This window comes from Gymnodraco acuticeps, unplaced genomic scaffold (genome assembly GCF_902827175.1).
Source record: "Gymnodraco acuticeps unplaced genomic scaffold, fGymAcu1.1, whole genome shotgun sequence".
Taxonomy (NCBI): domain Eukaryota; kingdom Metazoa; phylum Chordata; class Actinopteri; order Perciformes; family Bathydraconidae; genus Gymnodraco; species Gymnodraco acuticeps.
This window is the reverse complement of record NW_022989973.1, coordinates 104,651-121,715: the sequence shown is the minus strand read 5'-3', so window position 1 is coordinate 121,715 and position 17,065 is coordinate 104,651. Positions and strand designations below refer to the sequence as shown.

The 17,065-nt window shown below is 42.9% G+C and overlaps 1 protein-coding gene across 1 annotated transcript in view; it reads right to left on the bottom strand.

The window, feature by feature from the left end:
* Positions 1-2,234: 2,234 nt before the first annotated feature.
* The window catches only part of smc6 (structural maintenance of chromosomes 6), a gene marked incomplete in the record, with an annotated part of 51,892 nt that continues 37,061 nt past the window's right edge, over positions 2,235-17,065 (bottom strand). The window contains 9 exon segments of the mRNA XM_034210845.1: positions 2,235-2,655; positions 3,666-3,763; positions 5,418-5,573; positions 11,262-11,367; positions 12,020-12,145; positions 12,644-12,789; positions 13,623-13,760; positions 16,487-16,657; positions 16,994-17,065. Of these exon segments, the coding sequence (XP_034066736.1) occupies positions 2,562-2,655; positions 3,666-3,763; positions 5,418-5,573; positions 11,262-11,367; positions 12,020-12,145; positions 12,644-12,789; positions 13,623-13,760; positions 16,487-16,657; positions 16,994-17,065 (1,107 nt within the window).

Sequence of the window (17,065 nt, the reverse complement as noted above, 5' to 3'; positions counted from 1 at the left end):
CAGAGAGAGGCCAGAAAGTGCAGAGAGAGGCCAGAGAGGTGCAGAGAGAGGCCAGAGAGCTGCAGAGAGAGGCCAGAGAGGTGCAGAGAGAGGCCAGAGAGTGCAGAGAGTGCAGAGAGAGGCCAGAGAGGTGCAGAGAGAGGCCAGAGAGGTGCAGAGAGTGCAGAGAGAGGCCAGAGAGGTGCAGAGAGAGGCCAGAGAGCTGCAGAGAGAGGCCAGAGAGGTGCAGAGAGAGGCCAGAGAGTGCAGAGAGAGGCCAGAGAGGTGCAGAGAGAGGCCAGAGAGTGCAGAGAGAGGCCAGAGAGGTGCAGAGAGAGACAAACAAAAGTTCCATACGCAGAAGCAATAAAGAAAGTAAGGGGAACAGTAACAATCAAAAAGACCCCTAGTGGAATGGAGCAGAGCATTACAATACAAAATGGCAGGAACACACCAAAAGGTAATCTTCAGATCCAACCCAAATGACATTGTTGAAGGCTTGGACGCAAAGAGCTACTGTGCTGCCCTTTTTATAGACTTATCCCAGGCATTTGATACATGGACCATGAAGCTATTTCGCCTGTCTGACCAAGCCGTTGGCGGGTTTGCAAACTATCTTTCAAATCACAAGCAATGTGTAAAATTCAGCGGTCTCTCCTCAAGCTTTCGTAATGTGCCCAGAGGCGTTCCTCAAGGTTCGGTCTTGGGACCCACCCTTTTTACTATTTATATAAATGATGTGGGTCAAAGTATTGATGCCTCTGTACATCTATATGCAGATGATACTGTTGTGCTAGCACTGTTGCCCTTGCATTTGAGCGTCTGCAGTCTGCTTTTGACACTTTTCAGTCACATCTGTTCCACCTCAGGTTGGTGTTAAATTCAGACAAGACAAAAGTCATGTTGTTTTCCAATAAGGAAACGTGACCAACTGTTCTTCCCTGCATCATGTCTGCACAGCATAACCCCATTGAAGCTGTTAACACCTCCAGATACTTAGGCATCACTATAGATGAACATCTCTGCTTCAAATATTGACAATCTCTTAAGGAAATTAAAACTGGGATTCTTTTTTAGAAATAAGGCCTGTGTAAATGACAATTTATCGAGTTCATTTTTATTTATCGTACGATAAGTCAATTAATTGCTTATCGCGACAGGCACACAATAAAACAGTGGAAACAAACATGTGTTTGACTTTCATTAGTGAATTAAACTTTGTGCCCTTTATAGTCTGTGTCCAATATTGTGTATTTGTATATATTGTATATCCTATATACTGTATATGCTAAGGTCCCGCTGCTGACATGATAGCAGTCATTTACATTACATTACATTTAGCTGACGCTTTTATCCAAAGCGACTTACAATAAGTGCATTCGACCAGGAAGACACAACCTTGAAGAAAACAGAATCATAGTACATCAGGTTTCATAGAGCCAAACATAGTGAATGAAACTTTGTGCCCTTTATATTCTGTGTCCATGTCACGGAGGTGATCTCTGGGCCCATAGATCTCGGCCTCCGTTACGGGTTGTGTAGCTTCATTGTGGTTGATTGTGTTCACCTGGTGCCCTGTGTTGTCTCCTCCCCCCCACCTGTGTCTAATTGCTGATTAGTGTGTGGGTATTTAGGCTCTGTTGCCCTGTCTGTTTGGAGGCTGGTAGTGTGTGTGAGATCCTTGTGGTGGCTGTGTTCACGTGAGCAGCAGATTGAGGCTGTGTCATATGTTCATGATTTAATAAATGCCCACACCGGGTTATATTTTTGGACGTTCTGCCTCTGCCTCCTTGCTTGGTCGGGCCGCTCAATTGTCGGCTTCACAGTCCAATTTTGTGTATTTGTATATATTGTATATATATCCTATATATATGCTAGTGCGCATGTATGTAATTAAACCCATGATATCAAAATCTCACTCCAGCCAGGTACCCAAAGTTGGCAACCCTGTAAAAGCTTATGATGCGTATAACTCGTATAACTTCTAACATGTAATTGATGCTATAACTCCACATCTTTTCAGTTTTTATGTCAATGCTGAAATAAATATTGCAATTATATTTTTTAGGCTCAATGCACAAGGATCATCACGGTGTATGTGCCAGTGTAAGCTAATCGGCTCATTTTCAATGGCTATCAATGAACATCAAACAACAAATAAATCCCAAAATGTCCCCTCAGTATTCATAATACCTAGTAACACCAAAACATGGGAGAACATCGGTTTCCCTTTTAGAAAAGTAATTGAAAATTGGTTTAGTTGTAGGCCTACAGGAATGTAATTTATTTGCAGACAGTGTGAATGAGATGAATAAAATCCGCCTCGCTTCCTCTTGTAACTATGAATACGTTATCGAGATGCACAAAATGTTGATAACAGATCAATATAAAGAACAATGGTGTGGCTAAAGGCAGCAACACATGAACACAACAATAAGAGTTAACATACCTGCGAGTCCTGAAACATTAAACCGTCATTAGGTTTTCAAACACATCCATAAATGAATCCCAGCAAGCAAACATGAGAATACTGAATGATAATACTGAGCTTCACGTCGTACCAACGTCTCTCTTCATTACTTTTAAGCGTCCTCTTCTTCCTCCTGAGCTTCGCTGCAGATTCTCTCTGGATCCTGCAGCTTGTGGATCTTTATCAGTCTGGATTTTGGAAGATTGCTGAAAGACACAAAACACAGGTGACATAAAAACAAAGTGAAAATATGTCAAAGAACCAAGCTGACGCACAGGATCCCTGCCCCCTCAAGAGGTATGAGAAAAGCACCCTTTAGCATCCTTTAGCACCCTTTAGCACCCTTTAGCATCCTTTAGCACCCTTTAGCACCCTTTAGCACCCTTTAGCACCCTTTAGCATCATTTAGCACCCTTTAGCATCCTTTAGCATCCTTTAGCACCCTTTAGCACCCTTTAGCATCCTTTAGCACCCTTTAGCACCCTTTAGCACCCTTTAGCATCCTTTAGCACCCTTTAGCACCCTTTAGCACCCTTTAGCACCCTTTAGCACCCCAAGTTGCCTTTTCACTTCTTTATTATATTATTGTGCTCCAAGCAACACAGATGTGTAACAGCATTCTGCAGAAGGGTGAAACCTGTCATTATAAAAACCACATTATAAGCACTTTCATGCTAACCTGGAAAACACAGAATTAAATTCAAGTGTTTCAAGGATTTCCAACACATGTAGAAAACCATGCAATTAAACAATAACATGTACATATTTTTTAAATGTGTATTTAATGATGCAATACAATCTATTGTAAAGTAGTCATACAATATATATATATAATTTAAATAACAATTAATAAATAATGTAGTGTTTATAATGATAGAAAGATACTTTGACAATTAAGAAATTATAGAATAAAAAAAAATTACATTTTTATAATTTCATATAAAAATGCACAATTATCACAAATACATTTTTTATTAAAATTACTTTTAAATTGTAATGCTGAATTCATATCATTATATTTAAGATTAATTTAAAATAATGATCCATTCCTAATATTTATTACTATATGCAATAATTGAATATGTATTATATAGTTAAAAACTAAAACCTATATAATAGTTTTGATGGCATGCTTTAGCCTCAGTACAGGAAACTAAGATGTACAATTAAAACTGTATATATGATAGAAAGGTCAGTGTGTGAAGAGGAGCGCCACCTGGTGGTGAGAGGAGTGACGAAGATGAACTGACGAAGGGTCTGACGCTCAGAAAGCTCCAGCAGGAGATCCAGAGAGATCCGCCGGTTGTGCATATCCTGCAAAAATAAAGAAAATGTATCAAAGATAGTACAAATGAAACTTATTTAGTTCTGCCTTCAATACAAATAAGAATAATCAAAGGAAGTGAAACGCACACGCCCCTTTCACACCAACGCGGTTCCAGGGCCGGTTCGGAGCTAGAGTCTGATAAGCACCGGTTTTTCCTGTTCACACCGCAGCGGTTCTTACCAAGCTCGAATTGTCCGTCTAGAAGCAAGAACCGCATACAGGGGCGCCGTAAGGGGGTGAAAAGTTAGGACGATTCTAAGGGCCCGTGACTGACAGGGGCCCCAACTATTTTAGAACATTAAGAACAAAATGTTTAAGTAACCAATGTGATATCTTTTCATGGGGCCTAAAATCCCTGGTGGCGCCCCTGACCGCATACGTCACGCTTACGTCGGAGGCGGGATCACCCTCCTGAACAACAACAACAAAAAGCCCACGTTTTGTCCAGTTTGTACACAGCGATGGAAAACCCCAAACTCGTGGACCAGGTTTGCAAGAAACTGCAAAAAGTTAAGAAGGATTATCGGAACCGAAAGCGAGACCTCGGACGGAGTGGCAGCGGTCGTCCGAAAACAAGTCCATATTATGACTTGCTAGACTCTGTCAGAGAACATTTGAAAGTCGCTTGTGACGAATGGAAAGTTTGTGGTGAAATCGTCCTATTATTCCCATTTGGTTTCGACAAAGCAAAACGAGCATCAATACAATCGGCCATTGTTGTTGTTGTTGTCGATGTGAGGGGTTTCCGCGCGGTTTGGCTTTATGGCGCAGGCACCTAAACGGCTGCATCATGATGACGCAGCACCACTCGGGCTCTGGGTGGTGTGAACAAAACGGGGGCTGAAAATAAAAACCGGTTCCGAACCAGAAGAGCGCAAGAGGAGCGAGAACGGGAACCGCGTTGGTGTGAAAGGGGCATCAGTTCAATCAGCCTCACCTCGGTTCTTCATTATTTTGATGATTTACAAAATGATTCTTATTTTTGATGTAGAGAGAAGTTTACGATCGTTAGAGCAGAGTTAATAACTGATGCTTTAATTGTATTATTTATTAGTTTATGTATTTATTAATACATTTTATTCATTTATTATCATGGCATTTTTTTAAATTTGGGAAACATAATGGAACTTTTGTGATTAAATCAAAATACCTTTTTTTCTCTTTTGTTTTTGACATTAATACTTTCACAAAGAAAACCTTTAAATTTGAAATAAATGACACATTTCCAATTCTTTCTGGAACAAAGTCATTTCTTTCTGCGTCGTAAACAAATGCATCTTCCAGTCGCTTTGTGCTGAACTCATTCATGAAGATCATAAAACATCGACACAGAGTCCAAGAACGGCACATTTAGATATTCAACCAGATTCCTTCACTCCTTCCTTCCTTCACTCCTTCCTTCACTCCTTCCACAAAAAAAGCCCGAAATAAATAAGAAAATCACAGGAGTGTGTTTTGGATTTTCCTGCCATTTATTCCTCAGTTTGAGAGAATGTATCTGCATGAGGTGTGTGTGTGTGTGTGTGTGTGTGTGTGTGTGTGTATGTGTGTGTGTGTGTGTGAGTGAGTGAGTGAGTGAGTGAGTGAGTGAGAGAATGTGTGTGTGTGTGTGTGTGAGAGTGAGTGAGTGTGTGTGTGTACCATGTAGACGTCAAACTCGTCGAGGCACCTGAAGGGAGACTCTGTGATCTCCCACAGAGAGAGCATGAAGCAGACGGTGGAGAACGAGCGCTCGCCTCCACTCAGAGAGCGCATGTCACTCAACACCCCCTCATCCTCCCGGCCCGGGGGCATCACCTGCACAGGTGAGACAAATACAGGTGAGACAACTACAGGTGAGACAAGCCAGGTGAGACAACACAGGTGAGACAACTACAGGTGAGACAACACAGGTGAGACAACTACAGGTGAGACAACTACAGGTGAGACAACTACAGGTGAGACAACTACAGGTGAGACAACACAGGTGAGACAACTACAGGTGAGACAACACAGGTGAGACAACTACAGGTGAGACAACTACAGGTGAGACATCACAGGTGAGACAACTACAGGTGAGACAACTACAGGTGAGGCAACTACAGGTAAGACAACTACAGGTGAGACAACACAGGTGAAACAACACAGGTGAGACAACTACAGGTGAGACAACACAGGTGAGACAACTACAGGTGAGACAACACAGGTGAAACAACACAGGTGAGACAACTACAGGTGAGACAACACAGGTGAGACAACTACAGGTGAGACAACTACAGGTGAGACAACTACAGGTGAGACAACTACAGGTGAGACAACACAGGTGAGACAACTACAGGTGAGACAACTACAGGTGAGACAACTACAGGTGAGACAACTACAGGTGAGACAACACAGGTGAGACAACTACAGGTGAGACAACTACAGGTGAGACAACTACAGGTGAGACAACTACAGGTGAGACAACTACAGGTGAGACAACACAGGTGAGACAACTACAGGTGAGACAACTACAGGTGAGAACATACAGTGAGACAACTACAGGTGAGACAACTACAGGTGAGACACGGACGGGACAACTACAGGTGAGACAACACAGGTGAGACAACTACAGGTGAGACAACTACAGGTGAGACAACTACAGGTGAGACAACTACAGGTGAGACAACTACAGGTGAGACAACACAGGTGAGACAACTACAGGTGAGACAACTACAGGTGAGACAACTACAGGTGAGACAACTACAGGTGAGACAACTACAGGTGAGACAACTACAGGTGAGACAACTACAGGTGAGACAACACAGGTGAGACAACTACAGGTTGAGACACACAGGTGAGACCACCACAGGTGAGACAACTACAGGTGAGACAACTACAGGTGTGACAACTACAGGTGAGACAACACAGGCGAGACAACTACAGGTGAGACAACTACAGGTGAGACAAGCCAGGTGAGACAACTACAGGTGAGACAACACAGGTGAGACAACTACAGGTGAGACAACACAGGTGAGACAAGCCAGGCGAGACAACTACAGGTGAGACAACACAGGTGAGACAACTACAGGTGAGACAACTACAGGTGAGACAACACAGGTGAGACAACACAGGTGAGACAACTACGGGTGAGACAACTACAGGTGAGACAACACAGGTGAGACAAGCCAGGCGAGACAACTACAGGTGAGACAACACAGGTGAGACAACTACAGGTGAGACAACTACAGGTGAGACAACTACAGGTGAGACAACACAGGTGAGACAACACAGGTGAGACAACTACAGGTGAGACAACTACGGGTGAGACAACTACAGGTGAGACAACACAGGTGAGACAAGCCAGGCGAGACAACTACAGGTGAGACAACACAGGTGAGACAACTACAGGTGAGACAACTACAGGTGAGACAACTACAGGTGAGACAACTACAGGTGAGACAACTACAGGTGAGACAACTACAGGTGAGACAACTACAGGTGAGACAAGCCAGGTGAGACAACTACAGGTGAGACAACTACAGGTGAGACAACACAGGTGAGACAACTACAGGTGAGACAACACAGGTGAGACAAGCCAGGCGAGACAACTACAGGTGAGACAACACAGGTGAGACAACTACAGGTGAGACAACTACAGGTGAGACAACACAGGTGAGACAACACAGGTGAGACAACTACAGGTGAGACAACTACAGGTGAGACAACTACAGGTGAGACAACTACAGGTGAGACAACACAGGTGAGACAAGCCAGGCGAGACAACTACAGGTGAGACAACACAGGTGAGACAACACAGGTGAGACAACTACAGGTGAGACAACTGTAGTGCAAAAATCGAGGTATCTAAGAGGTACATGGGGAAAGCAGGGCGAACCACATGGGAAGAGGGGCTGATCAAGACAGGGATTGGTAACATTACTCTAAGGGATGGGGAAGATAGCACAGTGCAGTTAGACCCGTGCGACTACATGCATTGCTCCGACCCTAAGAAACTGGGGTGGGCGGACGCCTACATATGCTATGTCGAAGGCAGTTTTGGTCAAACCGCCAATCACTGCTCAGGGGGCTGGGCTTTTGTTTTATGGACCACCGCATACACCGATTGGGGTTATACCCTATGGGACGACAAAACAAACATCAAAGGGAGATTGTCTATCTCCAAAGTCAATTCATCGAGCCCCGTTGTCCTGTTGCAACTACAGGCTGCCCAGATATCAGACGGGGGTTATTATGTTGTATGTATGTATGTATCCGGCACCGACCCGTGTGGCACATTTTACATAGACATCGCGCCCAAAACTCAGACCCCCAAAAAGGATAAACCGCCTTTGACACAAACATTGACATCCATAGGTACATCTACACTTCTAAAACGTAACCTATACATAGGCAATAACGACCATAACAACATTGATGTGGTTCAGACCAGTAATGGAAACACCGGTAACGTTTGGTGGCACACTCTGAGATCATTCTTGCAGGCCGCAGGACAAAATGGTTCATGTTATGCATGCACCCTTTTTCTCCAGGACTCATCAATGTCAGTGCCAGTTCGTCCGCGCTCTCTGACCCAGGTTGAACACCTCTGTGCGTTTATGGCTCTGACAAGGCCCATCGAGGGGGAAGACCGCGTAACCGAGTGGCGTTATGCCAGGCAGCTTCCTCCACCATGCAGTAATAAGTCTAACTCCCTTTTGCGTGCATATACGGTTGATACCACATACGCAAAGTACCAACCGGTCAGCCATGTGCACCCAGCCATTTGAGAGGGATGAAACACAGCATTTGTATCCAGAGAGTATACCATAAAACGTCTCTTACACCACCTTATTTTTCCCTAGGTACTACTACTGGTTGTACTCGTATCCTACAGAATACGTGCAGTTACGGTGTTTACAATAGCTCGTATTGCATATTCAGTGTCCCTGAAAGAATCCTTTCTAACGTAGCATTCCCTGATGTTAACCATACTTCCCTCCAACTGGCCTGGCCCAGTGATGCTGGGTTTAGCGCGCCACAAGATTACGTTTGGTTGTGCGGCGACAAGCTCTATCAGATGCTGGCTCCCCTCTGGATAGGTACATGCACTCTAGTGGATTTGAATCCAGCAGTCACGGTCCTCACGTCCTTAATGTACACGACAAATCATTACCCAGAGTTCCAACACCCGGACCACCACAAGGTAAAAAGAGAGCTGACGTCCACTGGAGTTAAATTCTTTGGTGGCTTGTTTCCATGGTGGGGTACAGTAAACAATGCCCATAAGATAGATACCTTACACGTTCGACTAGAGAACCTCACTTACGAGACGACGCAAGGCTTCCAGGCATTGCCCCCATTCATAATAGCCTCTAGGAATATGCTCATGCAGCACCAATTTGCTCTTGACCTTTTGTTCGCCTCAAAGGGTGGCCTGTGTCATGTGATCGGTGACTCCTGTTGCACTTACATTCCCGACGCCACCAAGAACATCACTGACACCGTGCTGCATCTTAACAACTTGTTAGCCGACATGAAAGTGGATGACATATCCAACGCAGGCGGCTGGGACTGGTGGGCCTGGCTTACATCGGGGGGGTGGCAAGCATGGCTGGCTAGGATAGTTACATCCCTGATAATCATTTTCGGCCTATTAATCAGTTGTACCTGTTTGATTATCCCAATACTGAAGAAAGGCTTTTCCAGCCTGGTATCTTTAGCTTTCGTTCAGTATACTGCTATCCCATTACAAGACAATCCTTTGCGCCACAGTGAGATAGACCAGCTAGAATCAGAAGAGTCTGATTCCGACACTACAATATAATCAATATAATCATGTGTATCAAGTGTACTCTCCTCTTATGCTTACATTATATTGGAGTCTGTCCTCCACACAAACAGCCAGTTTTCTATGATATATTTGGGATGTGTTTACTTAAACCAGTGATGGAGTGTATTCATTGATGTGTTATATCAGTCTATCCTGTCATTTGTTTTTATTGATCAAGTATGATCAAAAGGGGAGAATGTAGTGGACATTTCCTAATATCCTGATATGTTAAAACCAAATGCTTCTCATTTGGTTAGATGTGCTGTTTGCTCTATCTGTCCTACTTCAAGGCCACAGAGCTGTTTTGGCTACTAGGTTGAGACTCACACAAAGTCACACGAGAACTTCTACAGCTCAAGGCCAGGTGTCTAATAACAATGTGACCGTGTGAAGACAGATTTCTTACCTTCTCATCATTTCTACTATATAAGCTTTGCTATAATATTGAACTGCGCACACTCGCGCAGACTATCCTATACTCTGTGAGACCTGTGTCTATATTTTATTGTATCTGATGTTTGTTCGAATAAACATCACCGGAAAGACAACTCTGTCTGTTTCACCATTTATTTGTTTTCTGACTTGTACTCTACAGTATTGGGGTTTTTAGATTTCCATAACACAACACAGGTGAGACAACTACAGGTGAGACAACTACAGGTGAGACAACTACAGGTGAGACAACACAGGTGAGACAAGCCAGGCGAGACAACACAGGTGAGACAACACATGTGAGACAACTACAGGTGAGACAACTACGGGTGAGACAACTACGGGTGAGACAACTACAGGTGAGACAACTACAGGTGAGACAACTACAGGTGAGACAACACAGGTAAGACAACTACAGGTGAGACAACTACAGGTGAGACAACACAGGTAAGACAACTACAGGTGAGACAACACAGGTGAGACAACTACAGGTGAGACAACTACGGGTGAGACAACTACAGGTGAGACAACTACAGGTGAGACAACTACAGGTGAGACAACACAGGTAAGACAACTACAGGTGAGACAACTACAGGTGAGACAACACAGGTGAGACAACACAGGTGAGACAACTACACAGGTGAGACAAGCCAGGTGAGACAACACAGGTGAGACAACTACAGGTGAGACAACTACAGGTGAGACAACACAGGCGAGACAACTACAGGTGAGACAACACAGGAGACAACTACAGGTGAGACAACACAGGCGAGACAACTACAGGCGAGACAACTACAGGTGAGACTACTACAGGTGAGACAACACAGGTGAGACAACAGGTGAGACAACTGCAGGTGAGACTACTACAGGTGAGACAACTACAGGTGAGACAACACAGGTGAGACAACACAGGTGAGACAACTACAGGCGAGACAACTACAGGTGAGACAACACAGGTGAGACAACTGCAGGTGAGACAACTGCAGGTGAGACAACTACAGGTGAGACAACACAGGTGAGACAACACAGGTGAGACAACTACAGGCGAGACAACTACAGGCGAGACAACTACAGGCGAGACAACACAGGCGAGACAACTACAGGCGAGACAACACAGGTGAGACAATTACAGGTGAGTAATTACAGGTGAGAAATAAACCAGGATAGTCCATCTTACTTTAAACAATATTGTTTGTTTACTTCTTATTGACTATACTTCAATTTTTTAAATGCAGAAATAAGAAAGGAGTAACTTTACGTACGGAGATGGAGAGCGTCTCGTTGTTGTGGTCGAAGATCATGGAGCCGCAGCAGTTCATCTTTATCATGAAGTTATTAAAATATAATTTACACCTGACCGATAGAGACCTGAAGGAAGAACAGAGCATTCTGTGAAGTCTATCTGCAGGATTCTGCTATTTAAGGGTCCTTGTTACGCCCAGGCCTAGGGAAACCTAGTTTAAGGGTCCTTGTTACGCCCAGGCCTAGGGAAACCTAGTTTAAGGGTCCTTGTTACGCCCAGGCCTAGGGAAACCTAGTTTAAGGGTCCTTGTTACGCCCAGGCCTAGGGAAACCTAATTTAAGGGTCCTTATTATGCCCAGGCCTAGGGAAACCTAGTTTAAGGGTCCTTGTTACGCCCAGGCCTAGGGAAACCTAGTTTAAGGGTCCTTGTTACGCCCAGGCCTAGGGAAACCTAATTTAAGGGTCCTTATTATGCCCAGGCCTAGGGAAACCTAGTTTAAGGGTCCTTGTTACGCCCAGGCCTAGGGAAACCTAGTTTAAGGGTCCTTTAAAAGTCAAGTTTTAAACATTCTCAATAGAAAGTCAAAAGAAAAAAAAGTAAACTAATAAAATCTAAATTCTGAGAGATTCTGAGAAAAAAGTCAAAATTAGGTGAAAAGTCAAAATTCTGAAAATAATACAATTCTAAGAAAACAACCATTTTTAAGAAAAAAATCAATTCTGTATTCATAGTATCTGTGCACAAGGTATAATAGTATTAATGTTAAATATATGTACCTCCTCAGGACCTTGTATCTGCTCTGTCTGTCCGATATGATGTGTTCGAGGCGGTCGATGAATCTCCGCAGGTCTCTCACCTGTTTGCTCTTCTGTCTGAACAGAGACACCGCCTCAGCGTACTCCCTGAGGAAGAGGAACATTTGTATCTGATCAATAATATATATTATTAATTAATACATATAATAATAATATTTCTGATTTAAGTTCTCATGGTGTCCAACAACATGATTTAGGGAGGGATTCAGGGAACACTAGCATTCTGTTAGTTTAAGCCGGGAAAAAGCATCACATTTTGAGCTGATATGTTACCTTACGTGTGTTTGCACCAGATAACCAAAAGATGCAATATCTCTTTATTTTGTTTTGACTAATAGTGAAATAATTCCTCACCAAAAAAATGAAACTCTGAAAAAAGTAAAGATTCTAAGAAAAATAATAAAATATGAAAAAAAGTCAACATTTTATAAAAACAAAACTTTCTGATAAATCTAAAAATTTTGAAGAAAAAAGTCAAAATTGTGAGAAAAAAAAGTCATTTCTAAGGAAAATATTCAATTCTCCAAAAATGTCAAAATTCAGAGAAAGTCAAACAAAAAGGTGCGTCTTTATTTTGTTCCTCACCTCACCACCTGCTGCTGCTCTCCGTGAATGCTCTCGTAAACTTTGATCTTCCTCTGCAGTCGAGTTATTTCTGTGTCCAAACTCCTCGAGCTGGCGGACACGACCTGTCGCTGAGGACTGATCTCTGACGCTTTACTCACACACTCCTGCAGGGGGGAGATCACACACACACACACACACACACACACACACACACACACACACACACACACACACACACACACACACACACACACACACACACACACACACACACACACACACACACACACACACACACACACACACACACCACACACACACACACACACACACACACACACACACACACACACACACACCACACACACACACACACACCACACACACACACACACACACACACACACACACACACACACACACACACACACACACACATCACACACACACACACACACACACACAAGCACACACAAGCACACACACACACACACATCACTTCAGGGGACATTACATTGACTTACATGCATTTCCTGGAGACTTATCCTAACCTTAACCATAACCAACACATGCCTAACCCTAACCCTAACCCTATTAGTGATCCCCTCATGGGGACCTCCAATTTGTCCCCATAAGGGAGGTGAGTCCCCACACGTGACTGTGTAAACAGGTTTAGGTCCCCACAAGTATAGTAATGCTAGGACACACACACGTTGAATCAAGTTATGGAATCAAAACATGAACTGGTGCATGAATAATAACTTTAATACTAGTTGAACATAACATTTTGACATTTCTAGTAATTGTGTTTTTTATCTTAATTATTGTTTTGTGTTATTATTTAATATTGTATTTGTTCCCTGTGCAGCACTTTGGTCACTGAGGTCGTTTTAAATGTGCTATACAAATAAATAAAGACTGAGATTGAGATGGAGACATGTTTTGACTGCAGCTGGAGAACCCTGTAATGCAGTGTGTTCATACAACCTGCTGTTACCTTTAACTCTTCCTCTGTCTGAGCGAGGTCCCTCTTCATCTCTGCGATAGTTTCTACATGACTCTTCAGTTTCTTCTCTAAAACCTGGAGGCTTTGTTCATGTTTGCTGCACTCAGCCTCCAGCTTCAGCTGCTCCTCCTGAGGACAACAACAACAACAACAACAACAACAACAACAACAACAACATAAATCACATCCTCCAGATACAGGTGTTTTCCAAACCATTCAGTCATTCATCAAGCCTTTAAACGAGCCACTAAATATAAAACCTGAACATCAGCAGGAGAGGACTCTTTAAAGTAGAGACACTAAATACTGATATACACCTGAACATCAGCAGGAGAGGACTCTTTAAAGTAGAGACACTAAATACTGATATACACCTGAACATCAGCAGGAGAGGACTCTTTAAAGTAGAGACACTACATACTGATATACACCTGAACATCAGCAGGAGAGGACTCTTTAAAGTAGAGACACTACATACTGATATACACCTGAACATCAGCAGGAGAGGACTCTTTAAAGTAGAGACACTAAATACTGATATACACCTGAACATCAGCAGGAGAGGACTCTTTAAAGTAGAGACACTACATACTGATATACATCTGAATATCAGCAGGAGAGGACTCTTTAAAGTAGAGACACTACATACTGATATACACCTGAACATCAGCAGGAGAGGACTCTTTAAAGTAGAGACACTAAATACTGATATACACCTGAACATCAGCAGGAGAGGACTCTTTAAAGTAGAGACACTACATACTGATATACACCTGAACATCAGCAGGAGAGGACTCTTTAAAATAGAGACACTACATACTGATATACACCTGAACATCAGCAGGAGAGGACTCTTTAAAGTAGAGACACTACATACTGATATACACCTGAACATCAGCAGGAGAGGACTCTTTAAAGTAGAGACACTACATACTGATATACACCTGAACATCAGCAGGAGAGGACTCTTTAAAGTAGAGACACTACATACTGATATACACCTGAACATCAGCAGGAGAGGACTCTTTAAAGTAGAGACACTACATACTGATATACACTGACATCAGCAGAAGAGGACTCTTTAAAGTAGAGACACCACAATACTGATATACACCTGAACATCAGCAGGAGAGGACTCTTTAAAGTAGAGACACTACACACTGATATACACCTGAACATCAGCAGGAGAGGACTCTTTAAAGTAGAGACACTAAATACTGATATACACCTGAAGATCAGCAGGAGAGGACTCTTTAAAGTAGAGACACTACATACTGATATACACCCTGAACATCAGCAGGAGAGGACTCTTTAAAGTAGAGACACTACATACTGATATACACCTGAACATCAGCAGGAGAGGACTCTTTAAAGTAGAGACACTACGTACTGATATACACCTGAACATCAGCAGGAGAGGACTCTTTAAAGTAGAGACACTACATACTGATATACACCTGAACATCAGCAGGAGAGGACTCTTTAAAGTAGAGACACTACATACTGATATACACCTGAACATCAGCAGGAGAGGACTCTTTAAAGTAGAGACACTTACTACTGATATACACCTGAACATCAGCAGGAGAGGACTCTTTAAAGTAGAGACACTACATACTGATATACACCCTGAATAATCAGCAGGAGAGGACTCTTTAAAGTAGAGACACTACATACTGATATACACCTGAACATCAGCAGGAGAGGACTCTTTAAAGTAGAGACACTACATACTGATATACACCTGAACATCAGCAGGAGAGGACTCTTTAAAGTAGAGACACTGTATACTGATATACACCTGAACATCAGCAGGAGAGGACTCTTTAAAGTAGAGACACTACATACTGATATACACCTGAATATCAGCAGGAGAGGACTCTTTAAAGTAGAGACACTACATACTGATTACACCTGAACATCAGCAGGAGAGGACTCTTTAAAGGTAGAGACACTACATACTGATATACACCTGAACATCAGCAGGAGATGACTCTTTAAAGTAGAGACACTACGTACTGATATACACCTGAACATCAGCAGGAGGGACTCTTTAAAGTAGAGACACTAATACTGATATACACCTGAAACATCAGCAGGAGAGGACTCTTTAAAGTAGAGACAACTACATACTGATATACACCTGAATATCAGCAGGAGAGGGACTCTTTAAAGTAGAGACACTACATACTGATATACACCTGAACATCAGCAGGAGAGGACTCTTTAAAGCAGAGACACTACATACTGATATACACCTGAACATCAGCAGGAGAGGACTCTTTAAAGCAGAGACACTACATACTGATATACACCTGAACATCAGCAGGAGAGGACTCTTTAAAGTAGAGACACTACATACTGATATACACCTGAACATCAGCAGGAGAGGACTCTTTAAAGTAGAGACACTACATACTGATATACACCTGAACATCAGCAGGAGAGGACTCTTTAAAGTAGAGACACTACATACTGATATACACCGTGAACATCAGCAGGAGAGGACTCTTTAAAGTAGAGACACTACATACTGATATACACCTGAACATCAGCAGGAGAGGACTCTTTAAAGTAGAGACACTACATACTGATAAATACACCTGAACATCAGCAGGAGAGGACTCTTTAAAGTAGAGACACTACATACTGATATACACCTGAACATCAGCAGGAGAGGACTCTTTAAAGTAGAGACACTACATACTGATATACACCTGAACATCAGCAGGAGAGGACTCTTTAAAGTAGAGACACTACATACTAATATACACCTGAACATCAGCAGGAGAGGACTCTTTAAAGTAGAGACACTACATACTGATATATTACGTTATTGTCTCTCTGTGCTTCACCTTCATCGTCTCGACTTCCTCACAGAGTCGGTCGATTCTCTCTCTGACCGACGAGTCTTTCGATTCCATGTTTTCAACGTTTTCTCCATGTTTTTCCAGCTCTTCTTTCTCCTCGATCATCGCCTGCCGCTCGGCCTCCATCTTCTGCCGACTCTCCTCAGCAACCTCCTCCTGCAGGATCACACATTCACATCCTTTAGATGCAGGTGTGCTTTTAAACCGTCTTTAGACATTGCTTGTTGGGAGCGTGACAGCTTGGTTCCTTGTTTTGCCTTTAATATTTGAAGTATCAGTTTATGTGAGAAATAGTTTGTTAGAAAACGTTTATTTATATTTTAAACCGCCTTTTTTTGGAGTAAACAAGAATATTTTACTTTTCAATCGCATCGGCATATTCCTTTATTTTCTCTCTCAACAACAAGCGTCACCTCATCGGTCAGCCCACGAGTGAATCACAGGCAAACGAATACAACAAATGGATATCGTGATCACGACAAAGTAAGTCACCAAAGAGCAGATGTCCTCGATGTGCTCCTCCACCGCTGCCTCCAGCTCTGATGTCGACGCTTTCACCTGATT